This window comes from Myotis yumanensis, unplaced genomic scaffold, assembly GCF_028538775.1.
Source record: "Myotis yumanensis isolate MYYU_CA2020_CCGP unplaced genomic scaffold, mMyoYum1.0.hap1 SCAF_2, whole genome shotgun sequence".
Taxonomy (NCBI): Eukaryota; Metazoa; Chordata; class Mammalia; order Chiroptera; family Vespertilionidae; genus Myotis; species Myotis yumanensis.
Genome location: NW_027223753.1, coordinates 48,508,682 through 48,535,605, shown reverse-complemented (window position 1 = coordinate 48,535,605; position 26,924 = coordinate 48,508,682). Strand labels below are relative to the sequence as shown.

General features: G+C 40.9%; 1 protein-coding gene across 1 annotated transcript in view; it reads left to right on the top strand.

Annotated features, from left to right (window-relative positions):
* Positions 1-1,412: 1,412 nt before the first annotated feature.
* Positions 1,413-26,924, top strand: part of SLC35D1 (solute carrier family 35 member D1) — a 47,387-nt gene continuing 21,875 nt past the window's right edge. The window contains exons 1-8 of the mRNA XM_070405341.1: positions 1,413-1,615; positions 2,416-2,449; positions 2,547-2,633; positions 3,860-3,927; positions 5,186-5,257; positions 6,106-6,174; positions 8,242-8,344; positions 12,719-12,811. Of these exons, the coding sequence (XP_070261442.1) occupies positions 1,413-1,615; positions 2,416-2,449; positions 2,547-2,633; positions 3,860-3,927; positions 5,186-5,257; positions 6,106-6,174; positions 8,242-8,344; positions 12,719-12,811 (729 nt within the window). The remainder of the gene's footprint in view (positions 1,616-2,415; positions 2,450-2,546; positions 2,634-3,859; positions 3,928-5,185; positions 5,258-6,105; positions 6,175-8,241; positions 8,345-12,718; positions 12,812-26,924) is intronic.

The following is a 26,924-nucleotide window of genomic DNA, read 5'->3' as shown; positions in this document are numbered from 1 at the left end:
TCATTGGTGGGCTTCTCCCACAGCCTCTGCCCCTCATCAGAGATGGAGCCCACAACCTGGGCACGTGCTCTTGACGGGAATCAAACCCCCGACTATTCAGTCCGCAGGCCTATGCTCTATCCATTGAGCCAAACCGGCTAGGGCAGGCATGTCATTTATTTGCTTAAGCTGATAATAATGATTTGTTTCTGTTATATAATAATGGCTGTCCTTTACTGGAAACTAGCTCTGTGCTAGCTTTACCTTCATAGAGATGGAGAGGTGCAGGCTGAGAGAGCTCAGCGAATTCACCCAAGAGCACACAGCTAGTGAGGGGGCATTTCTAGGAAACCTGGAATTGGAACTCAGCTCCCAACACCCTGCTGGTGCACCAGCCCACAAGGTGCTTGATTATCTTGCTACATTCTTGGACATGTCAATATTTTTCTTTAAAAATTCTCCCATGATCTGCCACGAGTTGATGTTTTCTGGGTTGGGAACATGTAAAAAGCCTGAGACTATGCAGAATGAAAAGTTGAGTGTTTACTTTATTGATTGATTGATTGAGGTATTACATATGTGTCCTTATCACCCCAGAGTGTTTACTTTTGAGCAGCGGTTCTCAACCTGTGGGTCGCGACCCCTTTGGCGGTTGAACGACCCTTTCACAGGGGTCGCCTAAGACCATCCTGCATATCAGATATTTACATTACGATTCATCACAGTAGCAACATTACAGTTATGAAGTAGCAACGAAAATAATTTTATGGTTGGGTCACAACATGAGGAACTGTATTTAAAGGGCCAGAAGGTTGAGAACCACTGCTTTTGAGTGTCTTCGATCCTCTCTGCAAGAGAGACCAAGAGCCTTCGATGTGAGTCTAGATTAGAAACACACAGCCTGTGAACTACGGGGCCATCCACCTGTTACGGGGCGGAGGAGGGTCTGCATGTCGGCGGAGGCTGATCCCCGGAGAACGAGCCTCCCGCCCCGCAGCCGCCAGCGTCCCCTTCCCAGGGGCCCAGCCGCCCGGCTGGCGCGCAGGCGCGAGGTGGCGGCGCTGCTCCGCGCTGTGCTCAGCAGCCGGCGTTCCGGGGTCCCCGCGTGGTTCCCCTGCGCTTCCCCTCCCGCTCTCCCCGCACTCGGGGTCGCTGCTGCCCCTTCTCCGCGCCCCTCCATCCCTCGCCCTGGCCTGGCCTGACCCGCACGGCTCCTCCCCTCTGACCCAGCCCGGGCAAAGTCCGGAGGGTGTGAACCCCAGCATGCCTGCCCCTGGGCGGGGACGGCGGCCGTGCGGGGAGCCCCGGCGGAGAGCCCAGGCGGAGAGCGCGCAGTCCAGCCCGCAGCTCCGGCCCCGCGCGTCCCCCGGGAGCCGCCGCCGCTCGCCCGCCGCCAGGCCCGCCCGCGCTCCCTCCCGGCCGCCGCCGCAGCCATGGCGGAAGTTCATAGACGTCAGCATGCCCGGGTTAAAGGAGAAGCCCCCGCGCCAGCCGCCGCGCACAGACATGCGGAGGAGCTGGGGATGGCGGCGGCCGAAACGCTGACCGTGTTCCTGAAGCTGCTGGCCGCCGGCTTTTACGGCGTGAGCTCCTTCCTCATCGTGGTGGTCAACAAGAGCGTGCTCACCAACTACAGGTAGGGCCGAGGGCGCCCAGGCCCGGGCGCGGCGGGCGGCGGCGGGCGCCGGCTCCCTGGACTTGGGCTCCAAAGTTCAGGCTGAACAAAGTTGGCCGGGCGCTGGGGAGGGCGGGCGGGCGGGCGGCGGACACGCGGCCCGGGCGGCGGAGCCGGCTGCGCGCGCCGGCCTGGGCTGGGGTCCCCCTCCCGGCTCGCAGCTCCGGACGGCCGGGCGCGCGTTCGGGGAGCGCCCGCCTGCCGCGCCCGCGAGCTGCGCCCTGCAAACCCTGCCCCTCCGAGCGAGCGCCGGAGAGAAGTTGTTTCGTGACCTGTTGGTCCCTGTGCATGCCAGGCTGGGAGCAGAACGAGGGATGCCCTCCCTGCAGCGCAGCCCGGGCGGGGGGCTGGGGCACCAGGGTTCCCCGAATTCGCTGACAGCCTCTGGGGACGCGCGCATCCTCCAGCCCATTTATAAGGAGCCCGGTGCTGTCACTGGACCCTGAGGCAGCAGCATTTCTGCTTTCGAGGTGTGAAACCGTTGCAGAGACCCCTGTCTTCATTTCCTTCAAAAAACCCGTTGCAAGCAGCCGACGGAAATTGTAGAATCGAACAAGATGAGGCAAGTGGCCGCCTGAGGGCACGAAATCAGCGGTGTTGCCTGGTTTTTCTCACCGGTTTTCACTTGGATTAGAGGCGGACATGGGTGTGTTTGTGTATCCAAATGCATTTTAAGGTTGGCTACATGCAAACTGCATTCACAGAGCTACGTTTGGGTTTTCCTGACCCTGTTTTGTTTTTCTCTCTCTGCCATTTTGTAGATTTCCCTCCTCACTATGTGTTGGACTTGGCCAGGTTAGTTGGAATCTTCAGCATTACGCGGTTTATGTCGTTAGAACTTCTCTGTGTGTCTTTATGTGTAGAACAGTGAATCTGTGTTCTCTGTTTACAGATGGTGGCTACAGTGGCAGTTCTCTGGGTGGGAAAGGCGCTCAGAGTAGTCAAGTTTCCTGACTTTGACAGTAATGTACCTCGAAAGGTAAGAAAAGAAATAAATAAAGTAATTATTTTCTGAAAAGAAGTCACTATATATATATTATATATTATATATATTACATATATTAATATGTATATAAATCAGTTGCCTTGTGTGTTTAAAAATTGTCACCCAATCCAGATTGGGTATAATGAAAGTAAAGAATAAATGTTATAATATGTACTTTTTACTTATTTATTTTTATTTTTTATCCTCATCCGAGGATATTTTTTCCATTGATTTTTAGAGAGTGGAAGGGAGAGGGAGAGACAGAGAGAAACACCAATGTGAGAGAGACACATCGATTGGTTGCCTCCCACATGCCCCTGACCCACCGTAGGTGCCATTGACCAGAATCGAACCTGGGACCCTTTAGTCCGGAGGCTGAGGCTCTGTCCACTGAGCCAAACCAGCTAGGGCCGTGGTCGGCAAACTGCGGCTCGTGAGCCACATGCGACTCTTTGGCCCTTTGAGTGTGGCTCTTCCACAAAATACCACGTGCGAGTGCGCACGTACAGGTACAGTGGAATTGAAACTTTGTGGCCCATGCATAGTAGTCAGTATTTTGTGGGAGAGCCACACTCAAGGGGCCAAAGAGCCGCATGTCGCTCTCAAGCCGAAGTTTGCTGAGCCACAGTTTGCTGACCACTGGCCGCTAGGGCATAATAGGTATTTTTTAAAAAGTTCCATAATCTCTTTAAAATTAAGAAAAAAAGGCCCTAGAAATCATGTATTCTGATTTACTTACTAGTAATGAACACTTTTTTTGGGGAATACAGCTGTTTTGCATTTTCTACATCTAATCTAGCCAGTGTATTCTTTATTCATTATTCTTCAGGTTTATTTTCTTATTCTTCTGTCTGCATCTGTTCGGCTCCGCATGAAGATGAAGTGCATTTCCTTTTTCCTGCTGACATTAGAGCTGTGGGCTAATACATGATCATATTTTAAAGTAAATGATGTATTTATCCCACATGTTTGATCATACTCATATTTGTCTCTCCCCCCAACCCCCCATGCCTTTCTCTCTCTTTCTGCCATAGTAGTGCTGTTTGTCAAGGAATAATGTTGTTTGAGCACTATGTGGGGGCAAAAATTGTGTATGAGGACTAATTTTGTGTTTTTAAAGGGAAAGAATTTAATCATGTAAACAAAACTGTTTCTGTTTGAAAGGCCCTGTGTTAGCTATCTTTATTATTGAGTTTTGTTATCCCTTTTAAATTTTCTAGACGTTTCCACTACCTCTACTATATTTTGGGAACCAAATCACGGGACTGTTCAGCACAAAGAAACTGAAGTATGGATACTTTATTTTACTAGTGAGGTTATATAATGTGTTCTTAAAATTGTATTTCAATGTCAAATATTTAACACATTGTTATTGTTGCTGAAATAAATGAAAGGACCAGAAAGCTTGTGCTACTACAAAATAAAGATTACACTAAAGGTTTTAGTTTAAGCTCTTTAAGTTTAAAGAGAAAGAGGGTTTTTGGGGTTTTGATACCTCAGTTTGATGATAGAAGTCTTAAAGTGTAATAAAATGCTGTGATAGAAGATTTTCATTATTTTTCCAGATGTATAGTAGTGAAGGATATATGCTTTGTTTTTGGGATTTCAATTATTTAATACAATTTATGGATATTAGGTTTTTGACCAATTCTACAAGCAAAATCAGAGGGTGGATACGAGAACTTCTGTAGTGTTGTTTCTTTTAACATGTTAAAATAACACCAGATGGAACCCTGATTTAAGCATGATTGATATTTTACTCATGGCTATATACCTGTAGAGGCAGCATATTCACTTTTAGAAAGAAGTGATAGCTCTCTACTCTTTGACAATACTGTCTTATTATCCGTTAACTTCCCCATTCTTGGCTTCCATACTTAAGGAGCGTAGTATGTATTGAGTGTATGTGATGTTAAAATTATACACACAAGGAAACCATTTAACAGAAATCCATGGCTTCACCACTTCCACATGAGCTGAACCCTGGCGTACTTGCTGGATGAGTGTAAACCAGAATGGGGAGATCTCTGAAGATCAGAGACAAAGTGTTTTTCATTTCTTCTTTAGACCCAAGAAACTTGACAGAAGGACCATGATGATATCTCTGAAGAGTGTTTTATGGAAGTCAAATTTATTATAGGCGGGCATCCTTTTCCATCTCACTACCCACATGGAAAGAAATGCAGGCCTGCTGGAAAGGCTGCTTAATAGAGTTTGCTCTTTTTCATTCTTGCCATCCATTCATTCAGTCACACCCTGTCTTTGATTGCCAGCTAAATATAAGGCACTTTGCAGTGAGATGAGATATATTCATAAATAACTGTATTACAAGAGGCTATATGTTTGATCAGTGCAAGCAAAATACTCTGGGAATTTAGAGGAAGACAAAATTACTTCCACAAAAGGACAATGAAGGAATGTCTAATGGAGTAAAATTATGGTAGATGTTATATGGAGGTTGGAGTGGGAAAGGAGGTCAGTAAAGAAAGGAGAAAAAATAAATAAATTCTTAAACTTTATTTTATCTAATTATCTTTTTTTTTCAGCTTGCCAATGTTTACAGTTCTGAGAAGGTTCTCCATCCTGTTTACAATGTTTGCTGAAGGAGTGTTACTCAAGTGAGCTAAATTTCTAATACATCTAGTCTTTAACAAACTTTAGTCACTTTGAAAAGGTACCCAGCATAATAGTTGTTTAATAAAAATATTAAAATTATTTGTCTTGCTTCTACTTTATTTTCTGGAAAGTTTAAGGCAACTTAATCCCTTTGCTCTGGGAATCGATAGTTTATGGGAACAGTAGGTGGGAAGATTATGAATAGGAGTTAGAAACCTGTCTAAACTTGAGCTATACTTTGATGAATTCCTATACTTACTGCTGCCACTGGGTATAGAGGAGTCAGAAACATCAGTATAGTTTTGTGCTTTATTTAAATCCCCACTTGAGGATATGTTTTTATTGATTTTTAGAGAGAGAGGAAGGGAAAGAGAGAAAAACATTTATCAGTTGTCCCCCTTATGCACCCAACCGGGGATCAAACCTGCAACCTAGATATGTGGCCTGACCGGGAATCGAACCAACAACCTTTTGGAGTCCGAGACTATGTTCCAACCAACAGCCACCTGGCCAGGGTAGAATAGATTTTAAATAGTGTTCCTTGTCTCGGCTACTTTCACTACAAATGTGTGTGATCTTTTTCTACTAAAGAGATTCCAATTTGCTGAAATACAAGCTCAATAACAACAAACGATGAGTAAGGAAAAAATGAGTATATTTATTTATATAACAAAATAAGTTTTTGCTTTATCAAAGGGGTTCTTTTAAATATCTAATTCCTTGGAAGCATAAAAAATTTGACTGTTTATAGCTTTTTTCAAATATAGCTTTTGTGTGTGCGTGTGCCTGTGTTATGAATCTTTGTGAATAAAGCCACAGTATACATAAACTTTTTTTTTTTTTTTTGTAGAAAGACTTTTTCTTGGAGTATCAAGATGACTGTATTTGCAATGATTATTGGAGCCTTTGTAGCTGCCAGGTAAGATGTGGGCCTATATAAGCCTATGAGCTCATTAGAAATTATTAGTAGTTAATAATGATCAATTACCAATAAAAATAATTTTTTATAGGCTAAATAAGAATCATATCTTTGAAAAGCATCCAAAGACCCTTCAAATGTTAAATCTTTTTGAGTTTGTTAAGATCAAGGCTGGTAAAATCAGATTCTTAAAAGTTAAATTCACGTAATTTAGGATTTATTATACAGCCTTCTACTGATTGAGCACATACCATGTGTCGCACAATATGTTTGACATTTTAGACATAATAGTTCTGCATTCCAACTCTGAAAGGTATGGATATAATTTTTCTATTTTATAGTTGAGGAAACTAAAACGTAAATTCAATAACTAGCTAGTAAGCAGCAGAACGTGCTGGAATTTGAATTTGTGCCTGACTCCAGAGCCTATGTGCTTTTATAAACCATGTGGCATTTTTTTTACTTTGTGTGCTGCTGAAGAAAATAGTGTCTCAGAAAAGGCAAGTGATAATGAATTATTTGCCTTGTCAAGTAATGAATAATATAATTGCTTTATTTGGCCTCACTTAGGATGTATCACAAATGGCATAACTTAAAGCTTTTTCCATTGTTCTTAAGTTTTAGTTTTCAGATGGATGGAGAAAATGTATATCCAAAGACTCAGAAAATTAAAATGATGGCTAGAAGCCTTCTACAACATTTTACTCAGCCCAGGGCATGCATGTATGGGTTTACTAATGTCACAAATTCTGCTTGACATACATTTTTCATTTGGGAGTTATAATGTACCTCTTGAATTAGCTCATTTACCGTCATTATATCCCTGTGATATAGATAGGGAGGGGGTAGGAATATAGGTCAAATTTTATTCCACCCTAAATTTCCAAAGTGAAATTTCATTGTTAAAAAAGGGGGGGAGGGGTAGAATAATTGGTTACTAGAATTTCATTATGTAGCTAACTGCTTTTCTCTCTAGATATTATTGCCTCCTTGGAGAAAAATTCTGTGTGAGCATCCTACCTTTCTTTTTGAAGCATTTCCTTGGAGCTGGTGGGATCCAAAATTGAGCCAAACGATAGGGATTCCTCGGGGCTAACATCTGGCCTGCAAAGCTTCTGAGGAAGATTGCTATCTGGACCAGCCTTGTCTAATTAGGACATTTTACTTGGGAAAGAGATTGGGAGGAAGGGAGTCTGAAGTTAGGGGGTTGTCCAGGCTGCTTAAAAGAGGGGCTGTGCATTAGGCTAGTTCTGCCTCAAATTGCAGTGGTGTAGAGCTCCTCAGAAGTCTTGTTCCATGTAGCAGTAGTAGTAGTACTAGTAGTAGTTTACATACAAATATGTAGTATCTTGGCAAAATCATGGAATGTGGGACCACTGTTTAGCTAGGGTCCTAAAATATGAAGGCATACTTTTCTTAGATTTTCATTTATTTGTTGAATTTAATAATTTTTTAAATCTCTACTAAATATTAGAAAACTTCTGTTTCCCTAATGCCACTAGTTATACCACATAGGCGCATTAAGCAATTATTGTAGTATTTGAATTCCTACTGTGTGCTTTTGGACACTGTTGTAGCTTGATCTCAGAGCTAAACATGATCCACACTTCAGAAATTCCACCTCAGGGTCCAACCACCTGCGCAAGGTAGTCCTGCCCTTTGCGTGAACTTTTGGAAAATGACATGTTAACAACTCATCCGTTTGGTCTCCTTACCTGTGAAATTCAGCTCTGATGCCTTCTGCCTGCGTCAGCTGTAACCGTGAATTTGGTTGCTTGTTGTTGTTTGTTGTCTGACTTGGAATTCAGAACAGTGTGCTATTTAACTGACATGATTGTTTGTTGCTAATGATTTTAAGTGTTAGTGTTTCTCATTTCTGAGGACTCTACTTACTATAAAATTGCAATTTGTAACTAGAAATCATGAAATATTAGTAGTTGATAAAATGCCTAATGTTCATTTACCTAGATAAAAATACGTTGTTGCAAATACTGTATTCAACCCTACTTAAAATTAAGGGCGTGTTCCTCAAATGTAAGTTGTTAAAGTGCTGCTTATGTTTTGCAGCTCTGACTTGGCATTTGACCTGGAAGGATATGTTTTTATTCTGATAAACGATGTCCTGACAGCAGCAAATGGCGCATACGTGAAACAAAAATTAGATTCAAAGGTATGTAGCAATCTAAAGTTTCTTTAAGATCTTGGGGATGATAATGTCAATTCATCAGGGAAGAAGCGGGGAGTAAAGAAAAATATTTAGGAGGAGTGGGAAAGAAATAGGGGGTCTCTGAGGGTAGAGAAATGTGTCATAAATGATCATGGCTGTATTCTGGAGGACCTGAACAGGAAAGAAATATCTGGAAGCCCTTGAGCAGATTTGAGGAGAAGTGCATGTTGGAAGGGGCTGCAGAAAAAGAATGGACTGTGCGCGTTACAGATCATGGGAAACTTTCGGGAGAATTGGTATCTTTCTCTCTCTGGGGCCACACGGAGTTCCCTGGCTCAGATCTCATGCACAGGAACTTTATTTACCCATCTCTTTTCTCTCAGTTTGCAACATGCACACAAAGGCTTTAAATATATTTGTTATTAGTTTGTCTGTACAGACACACTAAATTTTATTTTTTAGATGAAGCCGGATCATCAGGGAGCTGAGTATTTGAGCCGCATTAGTTTACTCCATTATGGTGTAAGGTTACATTATTATACGAAGACGAAGACGCTGTGTGGAACTGAGCTTTACATATCATAGGGTTGCTATTGAAGGAGTTGTTTTTTTCTGTCATAATGTATCCTGTATGGGGACCCACATGAGATATTTATCGTAGATGTCACCATGGCTCTTCCTGAGTAGCTGGTGTATTTTATCTCATTGTAACTGACCATGGCTTTATCTGATTTTCCTACCCGTGTTTTCTCTTCAGTCAGATAGCCTTATCCGCTTAGTTTGTACAGTGCTTCTGAAATGCCTTTCAGGTCCTTTTTCGGAGTTCAGATCATAAATACCAATGCCCTTCTCTGCAGTGGTATTAGTATTGAGTTTGTATCATCTTGGTGAGAGGCGTTACCTTCTCCAGAAAGAACCCTAAGACCCTGGCCATCTCAATACTTCTCATTTTCAGAGAATGTTGGTTTTTAATATCCTTGAAGAACTGGGGACAGTGTAGATGTTTCCAACAAATTTTCTTTAAACATACCTTTTATGTCTTGTTCTCCGCGTACTTGCCTTGACAACTTCTTATGATCATTGCATTTTAATGGAAGTGGCTGTTAAAATTTTTGTCTTTCTGAAATAGTTAAAGAAAAGGGACCAATTAGAGATTTAGTTTTATTGTGTTTTTTGTTTTGTTTTTTAACTTCAGCCCATTTACTGCTTTGGAAAATAGGTATGAATAATAACATTTCATTTGTCCAGCAGCCTCAGCTCTTTCAGACAGTACTGTCTAGTAAAGTTTTTCTGAGATAATGGAAATCTTCTGTATTTCTGCTGTCCAGTAATGGTAGGCACTAGCCACATGTGGCTGTTGAGCACTTGGTATGTGACTGGTAAAACTGAGAAACTGAATTAGTAGTTTAATGTAATTTTAATTAAATTGAAATAGCTCCATGGGGCTAGTGTCTACCATATTGTACAGCACAGTCTAGAGTTGGGATGGGGAACCTTTTTTCTGCGAAGGCCATTTGGATATTTATAACATCATTTGTGGGCCATACAAAATTATCAACTTAAAAATTAGCCTGCTGTATTTGGTCAAACATTTAATGAACCCACCCCTAATGCTTTGGCAGGGCCAAACCAAATGATTTCCCGGGCCTTATACGGCCTGTGGGCCAGACATTCCCCACCCCTGGTCTAGAGTATATCTTAGAACCTAGAAAAAAAATAAAGAAGGTTTCTGAGTATTTTATTCCCAGGAGAGCCGTTTAGTTCCTTACTCAGAAATGACTTGTGACTTATTTTATGAGACCTTTTAAGCATATTGATCTGTTTTTCATAGTTAATGGATTAGAAGCAACAAACTACAAGATGGAATTCTATTTAGAGGCAGAGAGGCTTACCAACAGTATGAAAGGTCAGCTAAAAATAAGAAAGACAAGCAGGAAAACTATAAAAATCAGATGGAAACCCTGGCTGGTTTGGGTCAGGGGATAGAGCATCGGCCTGCGGACTGAAGGGTCCCAGGTACGATCCCAGCCAAGGGCACATACCTCGCTTGCAGTCTCAATCCCCAGTCCCGACTGGGGCACGTGCGGGAGGCAGCAAATGATGTGTCTCTCTCACATCGATGTTTCTCTCTATCTCTCCCCCCCCACTCCACTCTCTTTCAACATGAATGGAAAAATTATCCTCAGGTGAGGATTAACAACAGCAAAAAAATCAGACGGATGTACTCAGAAATGATTTAGGGGCTATTAAACACCCTTAAGGGCAACATCATTTAAGAACAAAATACAGCCCTGGCTGGTGTGGCTCAGTTGGTTGGAGCGTTGTCCCGTACACTGAAAGGTGGCGGGTTCGATTCCCAGTCAGGGCACACTTCCAGATTGCGATCTCGATCCCTATTAGGGACGCGTGCTGGAGGCAACCCCTTGATGTTTCCTTCTCACCTTGATATTTCTCTCTCCCCTTCCTCAGTTCCCTTCTCTGAGGTCAATTAAAAAACACAATGCCCTGACTTTAATAATGTTTATAATGCCCTAAATGAAATTTTAGTCTGTATGCTCCCTTTAAGAAGGCAGAGAAAAAGATATTCAAAACAGTTAAAATGTAAAAAGAAAAACAAAACAGTTCGGCATTTTAGTTTTGGGCAATTGTCAGTTGTCTGGATGGGTGTGTTTTGTGTGGTGTGTAGGCATCCTCTTTAAGAGATGGATAATATTTTAGTCTCTGGCTGACTGGGTGCCTGCTGTTTCAAATTGTTTTGTCCTATGGCTTTTTTCTTGCTGCCTTAGAAATGAGGTACTACTTTCTCTGATGCTTGTGGTGGCCATAAGCAATCAGGTTTTTTGGTTTATCCAAGAGGCAGTATGGCCACACTGAGAAGCTTTTAATAAAAAGGACTACTTATAATCATGGTCCTTTGAGCATGAGTCGTGTGGCATAAAAATTTAGGGCTGCATTTCAGACATGTGTGCAGCTATTGAATTTAAAATATTTTTAACTTTAAAGAAATCACAAAAAATACTATTTATAGAAATATTCTTTTTTAAATGTTTTATTTATTGCTTTTAGAAAGAGAGGAGAAAGGAAGGGAGAGAGAGAGAGAGAAACATTAATCTTGTTGTTCTAGTTATTTAAGAACATTCATTAGTTGATTCTTGCATGTGCCCCGACAGAGGATTGAACCCGCAACCTGGACATATAGGGATGATGCTCTAACCAACTGAGCTACCTGACTAGGGCAATAGTACATATTTATAATAAAAGTAGTAGAAAACATAGATAAGCAAGAGGAAGAAAACATAAATATTCCTTAATTCTACCCTCTAGTGAGAAGCACTGTTTTAGTGGATATCCTGTAGTGTGTGTGTGTGTGTGTGTGTGTGCATGTACACACATAACTGTGTAAAATTTTTAAGGAGCGATGATATATAATGTTTTCTAACCTATATTTTTCATCTAGTACTGTTTCATGAACACCTTTTGGTATTAAACATTTTTAGTAGCTGTATAATGTTTCATTGTATGGTTGTATCATAGTTTAATCAACTAGTTTTCTGTTGTTGGATATTTGTCTCCAGTTTTTCAAAGCTTTTTTTGAGAAGGTGGTTTGACTTTTTACACAATTCAGGGATCTTTCAGCTACAGAAATTAGCCAAATATCATGTCCTTCTCCTCACTACTTCTTCACCCCCTGACCCCCGAAACTCTGGCCTATTTTTTCAGGTGACTCTGCTTCCCGATGAATGTCCCAGAAGTGTGTGAGTCAGAGGTAGACCCAGAGTTCTCATAGGCTCACTGTGTTTGAAGATGTGCGGGGTCCTTCATTGCTCCCCGGTATCCGAGGATACAACTAGACATAATCTGTTTTGGGAATTGTAGATAGAGTAAGCTTCATTTTTAATATACTTCACATACACATGTTCAGAAATACTTCCCTGGGAAGTTATACCTGCCTGTGTTGGTTAGGTGTGAGTCTGTGTGTCTGGCTCTGTCCAGCCATCTCTGAATGGCACTCTGTTATGGTTCTGAAAAGCCCAAGACCAGCTTGATGACTTTTGATTCAATTCCGGAAGGGATAGGGCTTCAGAGATGGATTTTTGTAGAGATGTGTGTATGTGTTCAATATAGCCTCTTCCCTATTGGCTGTTTTGAGGCAACAGTTGATGTCATTTTTATTTCTTTATTTTAGAACATAAGTTTTGTTTTTTTTTTTGAAAGCTTAGGCTACTTCTTGATGTTTGAAAACTTCTGACTTGGCCTAAGTTGCTGTGCATATTGTGGGGGAGGTGTATGGGTATAGTGGGGGTGGGACTTTATATAGGGTTTTGTATATCTTATCTGCTAGAACCAAATGAAACACCTAATTATTTACTATCCTAGGAGCTGGGAAAATATGGTCTGCTCTATTACAATGCACTGTTCATGATTCTGCCCACCCTGGCCATTGCGTATCTTACAGGAGATGCACAAAAGGTAAGCGTTTCTAACACTGATTTAATGCCTTATGTTTTTTAATTGTATTGTTTATGAACAAAAGATAAACTGTGGAGTTGTTAAGTAATGTACTTATTAAGGGACCAAAATCAGAATGTACTTTTTAGCTTGCTAATGTCATGCTAACCCTTTTTCTTGGCATAAGTATTGGATAGTACTAAAATGGCTCAAAATAGCTCTGGCTGTCAATATAAAAATAGTGCATGCCAACCAGTGTCCTTTTCTTATGGGCCAGAAGGATGGAAGAAGGGAATTTTTACATTTCTGATAACCTACAAAATAATAGTAGCAAGCTATCCTTGAAAAACAAAAAGCAAAAATCTTGAAATAGTAGAATTCTTCAGACTTGAAATTCTAGATCTCTCTAGAAGCTTCTTTTCTGGTGTAAAATTTGTCATCCGCTCTTAAATCCCAAGCTGTTTTTTCCCCCCAGGAGATATTTAGCACTGTGTGGTGACTTAACCATATAAATAGCAAATAATATAATAGTTTACTCATTTCCAGCAAATGTTTAGCTAAATAAATCCAGAATAGAGGAACAAAATAAATCCAGACAAGAATTTTTCTCTAAAACAAGCCCATATCCATAGGCAAAAAAGTTGATACCATTTTGTTAGAATTCACAAAAATTTTGCAAACTACGTAAACGGACATCTAGAATTCTGCCAAGGATTTCTGTAGCAAGATTCCTTCTAATGATTCCTCTGGCAGGTAGTTTTTCAGAATAAGTGTGTTGGTTCTTTACTCCAGGAGCAGTGACAATTTCCACAAAGTAGTGGAAAGTAGTTAGATTATTAAAAATTGCTCTTGAATTAAAGGTAGGAGAAGACTGACTGTTTTTAAAGTTGTTGTGTGTGTGTGTGTGTGTGTGTGTGTGTGTGTTTCCCCATCAAGAACTTCCTTAAAAACAAAAACTGGCACAGATCATCTTGAACATGTGTAAAGGTTTAATGAACTGTGTAACCGGGCTGCTAGCAGGCCCACAAATGACACCAAAGTAGAAAACGGAGCAATTGCTTTAACTGATCAAGAGCGTTGAATAAATATTTTGTGGCCGTGAAAAAAGTGGGAAGAGAAACTAACATTTATTGAGCCTCTGTTAGATGCTAGTCACTTTATGTATGTGATACGATGTAGCCCCCATAACAGCTCTTTTGCCCATGTGGAGATGAAGTTCAGAGAGACTAAGTAACTAGTGTCACACTGTCTGTGGAGAGCAGAGTCAGGATTTAAACCCAAGCTTGACTCCAAAGGCCCTGGTTTTTCCGCAGGGTTCTGCCTTTCTCTAGCAGACTCTGGCAGAAGCAGCCCTTGCTCTTTAGCTTTGGGGCAAGAATGTGATGCAAAATAACCAGGCCCTCCTTGGCAACACAGATGATTGCAAATCTCGAGGCCAATCTGTACGTGAGAAAGTTGGAAGGAGTAATGTGGTTGGCTAGGTTATTCTACACACTTGGCAAAGGTGGAATTTTCATTAACTTGAAATTCTGACTAGTAGCTACTTGAAAAAATTGAACCAAAGGAGAAATATCTTCATTCCAGAGTGATTATAATTTAACTAGAAGTTATATGCATAATTCATGCCTATTTTAGTAACACACATTTAATATGAAATGCTTCAATATAAGTAAGAATGTTTACTCATTGTGGAAAAATTACTTTGCCACCTATATGAGAATGAGATTTAGATTTTCTCCTTCTTTTCTTTTTTTTTTTTTTAAGCAGAGGAGTGAAATTTGAGTAATGTTTGTTTTTCCCCAATGAAAATGCCAGGCAAAGGTCAAGAAAGGTTTATTTTGGAAGAATAATGGTTCATCTAAATATGTTGAAATTGGGATGATAAACCAGTTATGAGAGCTGAACTCATTGCTTTGTAATCAAACCCCACCAGTATTTTGATCTCACATGTTTGTTCATTCTCACTCTTTTTTTTTTTTTTTTTTATTTTTTTTATTTTTTTTTTTTTTCCTCTTAAAGTATTACAAAGGGTATTACATAAGTATCCTTTTTCCCCCCCCCCCCGCCCTTGACAAACCACTACCCTCCCTTACCCCCCAGTGTCTTATGTCCATTAGTTATGCTTATATGCATGCATACAAGTCCTTCGGTTGATCTCTTACTCCCCTCCCTCCTGCCCCCCAACTCTCTCTGGCCTTCCCACTGCAGTTTGACAATCAGTTTGAGGCAGCTCTGCCTCTGTATCTATTATTGTTCAAAAGTTTGTAATGGTCTTTATTATCCATGAATGAGTGAGATCATGTGGTATTTTTCCTTCATTGACTGGCTTGTTTCACTTAGCATAATGCTCTCCAGTTCCATCCATGATGTTGCAAATGGTAGGAGTTCCTTTTTTTTAACAGCAGCATAGTATTCCATCGTGTAGATGTACCACAGTTTTCTAATCCATTCATCTACTGATGGGCACTTAGGCTGTTTCCAGATCTTAGCTATGGTGAATTGTGCTGCTATGAACATCTGGGTGCATATATCCTTTCTGATAGGTGTTTCTGGTTTCTTGGGATATATTCCTAGTAGTGGGATCACAGGGTCAAATGGGAGTTCCATTTCCAATTTTTTGAGGAACCTCCATACTGCCTTCCATAGTGGCTGCACCAGTCTGCATTCCCACCAGCAGTGCACAAGTGTTCCTTTTTCTCCACATCCTCTCCAGCACTTGTCGTTTGTTGATTTGTTGATGATGGCCATTCTGACAGGTGTGAGATGGTACCTCATTGTTGTTTTGATTTGCATCTCTCGGATGATTAGTGACTTTGAGCATGTTTTCATATGTCTCTTGGCTTTCTGAATGTCCTCTTTTGAAAGGTGTCTATTTAGATCCTTTGCCCATTTTTTGATTGGATTGTTTATCTTCTTTTTGTTAAGTTGTAAGAGTTCCCTATAAATTTTGGAGATTAAGCCCTTATCCGATATGACGTTGGCAAATATGTTTTCCCACGAGGTGGGTTTTCTTGTTGTTTTGTTGATGGTTTCTTTTGCTGTGCAGAAGCTTTTTATTTTGATGTAGTCCCATTTGTTCAGTTTCTCTTTAGTTTCAACTGCCCTAGGAGCTGTATCAGTGAAGAAATTGTTTTGGCATATGTCTGAGATTTTGTTGCCTTTGTATTCTTCTAGAATTTTTATGGTTTCCTGTCGTACATTTAAGTCCTTTATCCATTTTGAGTTTATTCTTGTGTATGGTGTAAGTTGGTGGTCTAGTTTCATTTTCTTGCATATGTCTGTCCAATTTTCCCAACACCATTTATTGAAGAGACTATCTTGGCTCCATTGTATGTTCATGCCTCCTTTGTCAAAAATTAATTGAGCATATTGGTTCGGGCTAATTTCTGGACTCTCTATTCTATTCCACTGATCTATATGTCTGTTCTTGTGCCAGTACCAGGCAGTTTTGAGAACAGTGGCTTTGTAATACAGCTTGATATCTGGCATTGAGATCCCACCTACTTTGTTCTTTCTCAGGATCGTTGCAGCTATTCGGGGTCTTTTTTTATTCCAGATGAATTTTTGGAGAGTTCGTTCTAGATCTTTGAAGAAGGCCATTGGTATTTTAATGGGAAGTGCGTTGAATGTATAGATTGCTTTGGGTAGTATGGACATTTTAATGATGTTGATTCTACCAATCCAAGAACATGGTATGTTCTTCCATCTGTTTATGTCTTCCTCTATCTCTTTTTTCAACGTCCTGTAGTTTTCTGAGTAGAGGTCTTTAACCTCTTTAGTTAAGTTTATTCCTAGGTATCTTAATTTTTTTGGTGCGATGGTAAATGGGATTGTTTTTCTGATCTCCCTTTCTGAAAGTTCACTGTTGGTGTATAGAAATGCCTCAGATTTCTTGGGGTTAATTTTGTATCCTGCTACATTGCCAAATTCATGTATTAAGTCTAGTAGCTTTTTGATGGAGTCTCTAGGGTTTTGTATGTATAATATCATGTCATCTGCAAATAAGGACAGTTTTACTTCCTCTTTTCCAATTTGGATGCCTTTTATTCCTTCTTCTTGCCTAATTGCAATGGCTAATACTTCCAGTACTATGTTGAACAGGAGTGGTGAGAGTGGGCATCCCTGTCTTGTTCCTGTTCTTAGGGGAAATGGTGTTAGTTTTTGTCCATTGAGTATGATGTTGGCAGTGGGCCTGTCATATATGGCTTTTATTATGTTGAGGTATGATCCTTCTATTCCCACCTTTCTGAGAGTTTTTATCAAAAATGGGTGTTGGATTTTGTCGAATGCTTTTTCTGCATCAATTGATATGACCATGTGGTTTTTTTCTTTCAATTTGTTTATGTGATGTATCACATTTATTGATTTACGGATGTTGTACCATCCTTGCATCTCTGGGATGAATCCTACTTGGTCATGGTGTATGATCCTTCTGATGTACTGCTGGATCCGATTTGCTAAGATTTTGTTGAGGATTTTGGCATCTATGTTCATGAGGGATATTGGCCTGTAATTCTCTTTCATTGTGATGTCTTTACCTGGTTTTGGTATTAGGGTGATGCTGGCTTCATAGAATGAGCTTGGAAGCGTTCCTTCCTCTTGAATTTTTTGTAGTAGTCTGAGGAGGGTAGGTTTTAGTTCTTCCTTGAATGTTTGGTAGAACTCCCCTGTGAAGCCGTCTGGCCCTGGGCTTTTGTTTGCTGGAAGCTTTCTGATGACTGCTTCAATTTCTTCCATAGTTATTGGCCTATTGAGGTTTTTAGATTCTTCCTGATTGAGTTTTGGAATGTTGTATTTTTCTAGGAATTTGTCCATTTCCTCCAGGTTGTCCAGTTTGTTGGAGTAGAGTTGCTCGTAGTATTGCTTAACAATCATTTGTATTTCTGTGGGGTCTGTTGTTATTTCGCCTCTATCATTTCTGATTTGGTTTATTTGGGACCTCTCTCTTTGCTTCTTGGTGAGCCTGGCTAGGGGTTTGTCAATCTTGTTTATCCTTTCAAAGAACCAGCTCTTGGTTTCATTGATTTTCTGTATTGTTTTTTTGGTCTCTATTTCATTGATTTCTGCTCTAATCTTTATTATCTCCTTCCTTCTGCTCACTCTGGGGTGTTCTTGTTGCTCTCTTTCTAATTCTTTGAGTTGTAGAGTTAGATGATTGACTACCATTTTTTCTTGTTTTTTGAGATAGGCCTGTAGAGCTATAAACTTCCCTCTCAGGACTGCTTTCATTGTGTCCCAGAGGTTTTGGATTGTTGTGTTTTCATTGTCATTAGTGTCCAGGATGTTTTTAATTTCTTCTTTGATGTCATCGGTAACCCAATCAATATTTAATAACATGCTATTCAGCTTCCAAGTGTTTGAGTATTTTGGGTTGTTTTTATTGTAGTTTATTTCTAACATTATGCCATCGTGGTCTGTGAAGAAGCTTTTTATGATTTCAATCTTCTTGAATTTGTGGAGACTTTGCTTGTGACCCAATATGTGGTCTATTTTTGAATATGTCCCATGAGCACCTGAGAGGAATGTATATTCCGCAGCTGTGGGGTGAAGTGTTCTGAAGATGTCAATTAAGTCCATCTGATCTAGTGAGTCATTTAGGATTGCTGTTTCTTTGCTGAGTTTTTGTCTAGCGGATTTATCCAGTGATGTCAGTGGTGTATTAAAGTCCCCTACTATGATTGTATTGTTGTCGATCTCTCCCCTGATATCTTCCAGAAGTTTTCTTATGTATGTGGGTGCTCCTGCATTGGGTGCATATATGTTTACCAGGGTTATATCTTCTTGTTGTATTGATCCCTTTAGTATTATGAAGTGGCCTTCCTTATCTCTGGTTATGGCCTTCACTTTGAGATGTACTTTGTCAGATATAAGTATTGCTACCCCAGCTTTCTTTTCCTTTCCATTTGCGTGAAAGATATTTTTCCATCCCTTCACTTTCAGTCTGTGTGAGTCCCTTCTAATGAGGTGGGTCTCTTGTAGACAGCAGATGTATGGGTCATGTTTTTTTATCCATTCAGCCACTCGATGTCTTTTGGTTGGAGCATTTAGTCCATTTACATTTAAAGTTATTATTGAAAGGTATTTGTTTGTAGCCATTTCTTTTTGTGTGTGTGTGTGTGGCTGTTTGTTTTCTGAGCTTGATATTTCTTCTTTTTACACCAGTCCCTTTAGCATTTCTTGCATGGCTGGCTTGGTGGTGATAAACTCCCTTAGCCCTTTTTTGTCTGTGAAGCTTCTTATTTCCCCTTCAATTTTGAATGATAGCCTTGCTGGATAGAGTATTCTTGGATTCAGTCCTTTGCTTTGCATCACTTTGTAGATTTCCGTCCATTCTTTTCTGGCCTGATGTGTTTCTGTTGAGAAATCATTTGATAATCTAATGGGAGATCCCTTGTATGTTACTTTCCGTCTCTCTCTTGCAGCCTGTAAGATTCTCTCTTTATCCTGAACATTTGCCATGGTAATTATGATGTGTCTTGGTGTGGGTCTTTTCGGGTTCACCTTGTTTGGGACTCTCTGGGCTTGTGTGACTTTTTTCTTCCCCACCTCAGGGAAGTTTTCTGATATTATTTCTTCGAATAGGTTTTCTAATCCATGTTCATCTTTCTGTTGTTCTGGCACCCCTATTATTCGTATGTTGTTTCGTTTCATGTTGTCCCAAAGCTCCCTTAGGCTCTCCTCCTGTCTTTTAATTTTTTTCTCCATTTGCCGTACAGTTTGAGTGTGTTTTGCTTCCTTGTCTTCTAATTCACTAATTCGGTCCTCCGCTTCTCCCAGTCTACTGTTGATACTTTCAATGGAGTTTTTTATTGAAGCTGTGTCACTCTTCATTTCTTCTTGGGACTTACTTAAGTTGTTGATTTTTTCATCTGTTTCTTCTAGCTTCTTGCATAAGTAGTTGAGTTTTTCATCTGTTTCTTCTTGCTTCTTGAACATGTGGTGCATGTACTCTAGGAACCTTATTCTGAATTCTTTTTCCGTCATGTTGCATATCTCTGTCTCACTTAGCTGCTTTTCTGGCGAGTCCTCCTTTTCTTTCCTTTGGGGGTTTCTTTGCCTACCCATGTTTGATCTCGCTGACATATGTAGGTGTTGAGGTGTTCAGTGGCTGCTCCCTGGGTGGCAGGGGCTCCTTGGGTTGTGGTTGCTGCTCAGACGGTTGCGGTAGCAGCTGCTTTCCAGTTGGCAGCAGCTCCTCTGGTGGGTGTTGTTCACAGCTGTGTTGGCTCTTCTGGCTGGTGGGGGGAGGCTTCACGTACAGTTGCTGTTCCACAGACAGAGGGTGTGGTGATCAGGAGGCTGTGGTGATCAGGAGGCTGCGGTGATCAGGGGGCTGCTGTTGCTTGGATCTGCTGCGTTGATTTAAAGGCACAAAATACAACAGAGCAAGGCACAACGTACCAGGCACTGAACACAAGTATATTCACAATATTAATAACTCCAAATAAAGGTGACCACCCGAATTAAGAGAATTAGGGGATAAGGGAGAAAGAAGAGAAGAAGATAAAAGAGAGAACAGAAAAGAAAAATAAGAAAAAAACAAACAAAAAAGGAGTGCAAAAATAGAATTGGGAAAAAAGAGGGGGGAAAAAAAGAGAGCGAAAAAAGAGAATGAAGTAGAAGTGGGGAAGAGACTCCCCGTATGAGGAGCAAACTCCAATAGAACTGCCACTAATCTCAACAAATTCCAGCAACAGATCCCTGGAGATGAATGCAAACTACAAACCACCAATAATATCCAGAGGGGTAAGGGAAAACAGAAGCACAAAAATAGCTGGGGTGGGGTGGGGGAGGGAAGGGAAAAACCAGCAGAAAAAAAAAAGAAAAAGAAAAAGAAAAAGAAAAACAACCTCACAACCAGTCCTAAAAAAGAAGAAAAAACACAAAACAAAACAAACAAACAGATTAAAAAAAAAAAAAAAAAAAAAAAAAAAAAAAAAAAAAAAAAAAGGCCCAATATATTCAACAATCAAGAAAACAATAGAAAGATAAGAGAGAAAAAAAAAATGGTTGGAAAGTGAAGAAGGATAAAGAATAGGTGTATAAGGATTTAGAGCAGTAGATTGGAAATAGGATATATAAGTAGGGTGGAATTAGACAGGGGGTAAAAAGAGGGAATTGGGAAAGTCTGGAGCAGGAATAGGGTAAGAGAAACAGGACACCAAAAGGGGAAAAGTAAGGAAGAGGGTTTTAGCAAAGAGGTGGAATTGAGATAGGGAAAATTAATGCTAAAGGAACGATGAAAATAGAATGGAGAACACTAATCCCAAAAGAAAATAAAGAGAAAATAAAATGGCACTTTAAAAAATGGTAAAATGGTAGGAGTAATAATACTGGTTAAAAATAAAAATGTGGTAATTGAAAGGGTAAAATCAGGTGATGGAAAAAGAAGAAAAAGAGAAAAAAAAATTGGTTTCTTAGTAAAAAGGTGAAAAAATTAAAAAGAAAAAGAAAAAATTTGCAGTAGTGATGGTCTTTCGGTTCTTCTACTCTTCAGCCTGGTTCGCCTTGGTCCTGCCAGGTATTTAGGAGAGTGTTGCCTGCATTACACTGTTCCTCCGTGTTGTAAATCACAGTCCTGATTTTAAAGCAGGCCGTATTTGTGATCCAGTCTGCCTTAATTTGTATTCCCCTAAGAGTCAGTTTGTGGCTCAACCTCTGGGTGGCAGTCCATTCTCACTCTTATTATTAGACTACTAGGGGCCCAGTGCATGAATTCGTGCACCTTGAAAGGAATTGTGGGCTGCAGTGGGCACAGGAGAGGGTTTCGGCCATCAGTCAGTACAGGTTAGGAAGAAATGTATGTAGGCTGAATATCAAGATTAGCTTTTTAATCCTCTTCCATTTTACACCCCACAATGCACCCAAAACATTTCTTCCACAAAACCTATCATAGTTTATTGTTCTGATGGTGACAGGTCTGCTCCACAAGGTGACTGTATGGTCCTCAAAAGCAAGAATACCACAGAACTCATCTTTTTTTCTTATCGCCTGAGCCTAATACTGTGAAACACACAAGAGCATTTAACTAAAGGAGATAGGGCTTAGTTTTCTTATCTACCAAATGCAACAAGTAATGCTCACCTGGTCTAGTAGGGGTGGTTGTTGAGATATAACTTAGAGAGGTGGCTGAGTGGTTTACTTTTATTAACCAGCACAGAAACAATGGGTAGAAGCCATAGCCTAATGTGTCCAAGAGGCTCATAGTAGTCTACAGGAATTGCAGCTTATTTCTTCCACTGGAAAATTCAGTCTCAGAGTAGTCAGTGGGCTGTTTGAAGTCTGGCAACGAGTTCCCATGTCAGAGTGGGAGATGTGGCAGGATTTCAGGTAAGAGTTTTCCAGTACCAGTAAGTCAGCTTCATTTTCAGCGTGTGTCTTTTGGACCTGTGCTTTTTCTCCAAAATACGTACTGGTATACCTATAAGTGGACAGACATTCATATATGTGCATGTATTTTTTAAAGAATGGGTGCTTTTTCCTGTGACAGTGTATCTTTAAATAAAGCTGTTCCCCAGTGAACAATCTTGGCCTCCTTCTGGCCTTTAGCAATACCTTATAGGGTATGATGCCTTGTACCTGATAAGATGCTCCCACATAAATTATTTTCCCTGATCCTCATTGTATGCCTGTGAGGTATACAAATTATCTGATTTGCAAAGGTTAAGGACATGCCTTAGGTTGCACAGTGTCAGAGCTTAGAGCCTGCCTGTCTGACTCCACATACTGGTAGATCCCTTGCTATTTGCTTGACTACATCTTTGCTCCCTCCCTGATTAGGGCTTTCCTCCAGAACAAGCTACTGAATGTGAAAAACACTCCAGGGTAGTATTAGAAGTAGAGTCTCTGAAGCTGGGCCTTGTTGTTATTTAATTGTTTACAAATAATCATATTTCTTTCATTCACTGAATATTTATTGAATGCTTATGTGTTTGATGCTGTTCTAAGTAAAAATAAAAAATAAAAAAGACATGTTGCTGCTTTAAAGGAGCTTGAATTCCAGTGGCATGAGATGGACTACACATAATTGTGCAATAAGAGCTATGAAGAGACATAGAATGAAGAGAGTGACCGGAGAAGTCCCATTTGCATCAGAGGGTTAGGAAAAGCCTCTTTGTCAGGTTCCTTTGAGCAGACACTCAATAGGACTGAGAGCCCAATGGTTGTGGCTCTTCGGAAGGATTATCTAGGTCAAAGGAAGAGCGGGTTCGAAGAGCTGAGGTGGGAGTGCCTCGCTTGTTCACAAGGGACATTTTCTGAACAAGAAAATATCAGGCAAAGTCAAGATGGGCCTTGAAAGATGTGGAGGAAGAAAAACAAAGGGTAATCCCAGGTGTGACTACTAGCATGAGCACAGGCTCAACCACAAGAACTAGACTCTTCAGGATGCTTAGAAGGAGGAAATCTAAGACTCCGGAGACTTGAGAAGAGACCTTACGGAGCATGGTTCAGGCCTCTTCCTCACAGATGAGGAAACGAGCCCAAAGAGGGCTCAGGACTGGAACCCAGACTTCCCGACTCTGTGACCAGTGCTCTCACTCCTCCCACCACACCACACCCTGCTTCCTTCCAAGTTGGGACCAGTGTTCAATACAGGAATTTGAAGTTTACTCTGCAGATAGTGCTAAGTCCCTAAAAATAAGTGGTACAGGGGAGAGAATTTGGGGCCAGAAGGCAGACGACCAGCAATCTGTAATTCTTTCTCTGACCACGGTCTGACTTTGGACAAGACCCCTGCTCTCCTGTCCTGCTTTGTCATGTGTACACTGAGTAGGTTGGATCAACCCGGTTGGCTGCTTCTCCAGGTAGGGCCCTTTCCAGGGCTGAGACAGAGTTTCTGAGAAGTAGAAGGCATTCCAGTGTGGAGACAAGGCTGCTGCTCGGACAGCGGGCAGGAGCCCAGCCGCTCCCTGACTCCTGGTGACCAGTGCTGATAAACTCTTCTTATCTGCCGGGCCCCTGGCTTTCCTGATCCAGGTCTGTAATGTAATTAAATGAAAATATCTCCAAGATAAATTGTTAAATGAAACGCACAGTATAAAACAGTGTGTGTGATATGCTACCTTTTGAGTAAAATAAAAAGGGAACAGTAAGAACATATATACGCATACATTTTATTCACTATTTAAGTAAAAAAAACAACTAGACGAATATACATGAAACTAATAAAGCAACCACCTGTGTGTGTGTGTGTGTGAGAGAGAGAGATAGAGAGAGAGAGAGAGAGAGAGAGAGAGAGACATAGAACACAGGGTTGGGGGGGGCATGAAACGTTCCTCTGTCCTGCAAGCTTCTTTAGCTGGTCTAATAACTAAATCTGCATGAGACAGATTAACAAGAAAGTAACCAGATTAAATTACATGAGTACATATGGGAACCCCACAGGCGAGGTTCAGGACAGGAAGTTAATATGGCGTATATATGACATTCTGACCCAAGGAGGAGGAAAGGTACTCTGGGGCTCCAGGGGAAGGTTATTGCAGGACGATAAGAAGAACAGATGTCTAGTAATTAGTAGTTTGCCCTACCATATAGATAGATAGGTTGGAAAGGTTATCTCTGATAATCTCTTCTTATGGGGAAGGCCCTTAATTTAAGTTCTTCTAAGGCAGTGGTTCTCAACCTTCCTAATGCCGAGACCCTTTAATACAGTTCCTCATGTTGTGGTGACCCCCAACCGTAAAATTATTTTCATTGCTACTTCATAACTAATTTTGCTATTGTTATGAATCGTAATGTAAATATCTGATATGCAGGATGTACTTTCATTGTTACAAATTGAACATAATTAAAGCATAGTGATTAATCACAAAAACAATATGTAATTATATATGTGTTTTCCGATGGTCTTAGGCGACCCCTGTGAAAGGTATTTTCGACCCCCAAAGGGGTCGTGACCCACAGGTTGAGAACCTCTGTTCTAAGTAGTTGGGGGAGGGGGGAGGGAGCAAAAGTTTCTCTTGAGCCTGCAGGGTGTCAGTGCCTTCAGTATAAAATAAACCGCATGAGGCACTTCTTTGGGTGACTCATTCTGAATCCCTACAAAGGAAACAGGAATGGGAGGGAGACTTGATTATTCATCTTTGATTGTAGAACCATGTGCATGTACTTTAAGTTATATTTTATAAAAGTAATGATAAGAAAATGATAAAGTTAAAAAAAAGAAAAGAAATAATGACTCTCCAGTGATGAATCTTAAGTTTTAAAATAACTGGGTGAGGTGGGACAAATTAGCTTTTCTCATTATTCAGAGTTGCAGACTCTGGACCTAGGATATAAATTAAAGCAGAATCAGATGCAATTATTTTTCTTCAAATCCCACTGCTATCCTTAGTAGGCAGAGGAGGGAAAAATTCCTCTGTTAGGACAGGAATCACAGGGAGGCAGGAGTTCTGCAGAGCAGTTATGGGGCTGCCACAGCCTTTAAGCAAGAATTGAAGGACAAGGAAGAGAAAAAAAACTAAATTACCATAAGAACTGAAAGGGAAGATTCAGCTGAACAACTCATCCATCCCCATGAGGACGTAATACAGGTCACTGGCAAAGCCTTCTGAGAAACCAAACCAAATGTGTGTGTAATTTTTTAAAACAAATTTATTCATGGTTCGCAAAGTGCTGGGTTTACCAGAAACCAAGGAACCAAATACTATTTCAACATTTAGTTTTTAAAAACGTATGTTTTCTAACTTCAAAGGATCCTCCTTAAAACACACACACACACACACACACCCAAAACTGTGTATCATGCAAAAGCCAGTTTATTGCCCGTACAAGATACCTGGTTCACTAGCTAAAGGTGGAGCAAGCATCACTTGACAAATGACTTCCCAAGTGTCAGCTGGGACAGACTGTGTTTAAACTGGTCGGGTGCTGCCTCCAAAGGGAATGTCTGCCACACAAAGCCCGTGATTCACGGAGTCCCAGGGATGGGAACCTGGCCTGCTGACAGCACAGCCTGCGAGGTGTTCTCAGTCGGGGTGGAGAACAGACCGCTTGCTGTAGATCTCACAAGGCCAGCACTGTCGGCACGGGTACATTGTATAATGTCTGCATTATATCACTGGTTACGTTAATGGCCCAGATGGGTTTTGCAGGAAAAATTGCTGCGCAAATCATCTCCCTGGCAGTGTCTCTTCATGAGCGTAGCTGACTAAATAAGGGTGTTTAAGTTGGTTTTGCCTCTCCAGAGTTGATCATCGTTTCTGGGTCACTCTGTAGACCACAAAGGCTGAGTCTCGACCCCGAACTATTCTTTCCACATGGCAACAGGTCCCTTCTGCTTTGCGGACCTTGGTATCCCCAGACATAAAACAAGAGGGTTGGATCCGTTATAGTTTAGTTACGAATGACCACATCTTTCTCTTTGTCGGATTATTGTTTGATTGACAAACTAATGTTTTCAGCCATTCTCACCTTTGAGGATCTTTCTTTTTCCAATAAAAGTGACTCATTGGTGAGCTGGAGTCTGTAGTTACTTCTGCCAGGGTACATAGGTTTTCCATAGGTGGCAGAGCCTGGTGAGCAGAGGGAGTGAAAGATAGCTGGATTCCAATTCCTTGTCTGAGCTAGGAGAATGAGGGAGAGCAGGAGAATTTGTGGCAAATGGTCAGAGTAATGCAGAGAACCATGTCGGTACCCAGGACGACTTTCCCAAGGTAGGGAAGGAGCCATGCAGTCATTCGCACCACGGACATTACCTTCTGTCTTAGTAAGGTTCCTAGCAATTTACTTTCTAGGATAAGGTTTCAAGTTTTTTCTACATGGTTTTTTGGGGAAAAGAATTTTCAAAATAGAATCGTATCATACGTCAACCTTTTTTTTTTTTTTTTTTACCATGAAGTCCAAAGACTAAATGGTGTATTATTTTTAGACTTTATACTAAGTAGGGAGGTATCAAAACACTTACGAAAATGTCCCAGTCATGATTTGGAATTTCCCATCTCAAGTAGTTTGGCGACCCTTTTCTTAGCACATTTTTCTGGAAGTGAGGATGATTGCATCTTAGACGGAAGTGTACGTTGAGATTATTTCATGCTTTTCACTAGGTTAGGGGTGGTGAATTGGTGCTGTTATCCTATACTCCTTGCAGATATTGCTGCGTAGTCATAGCGCTTTTTGCTAAGTCTAGACAGCC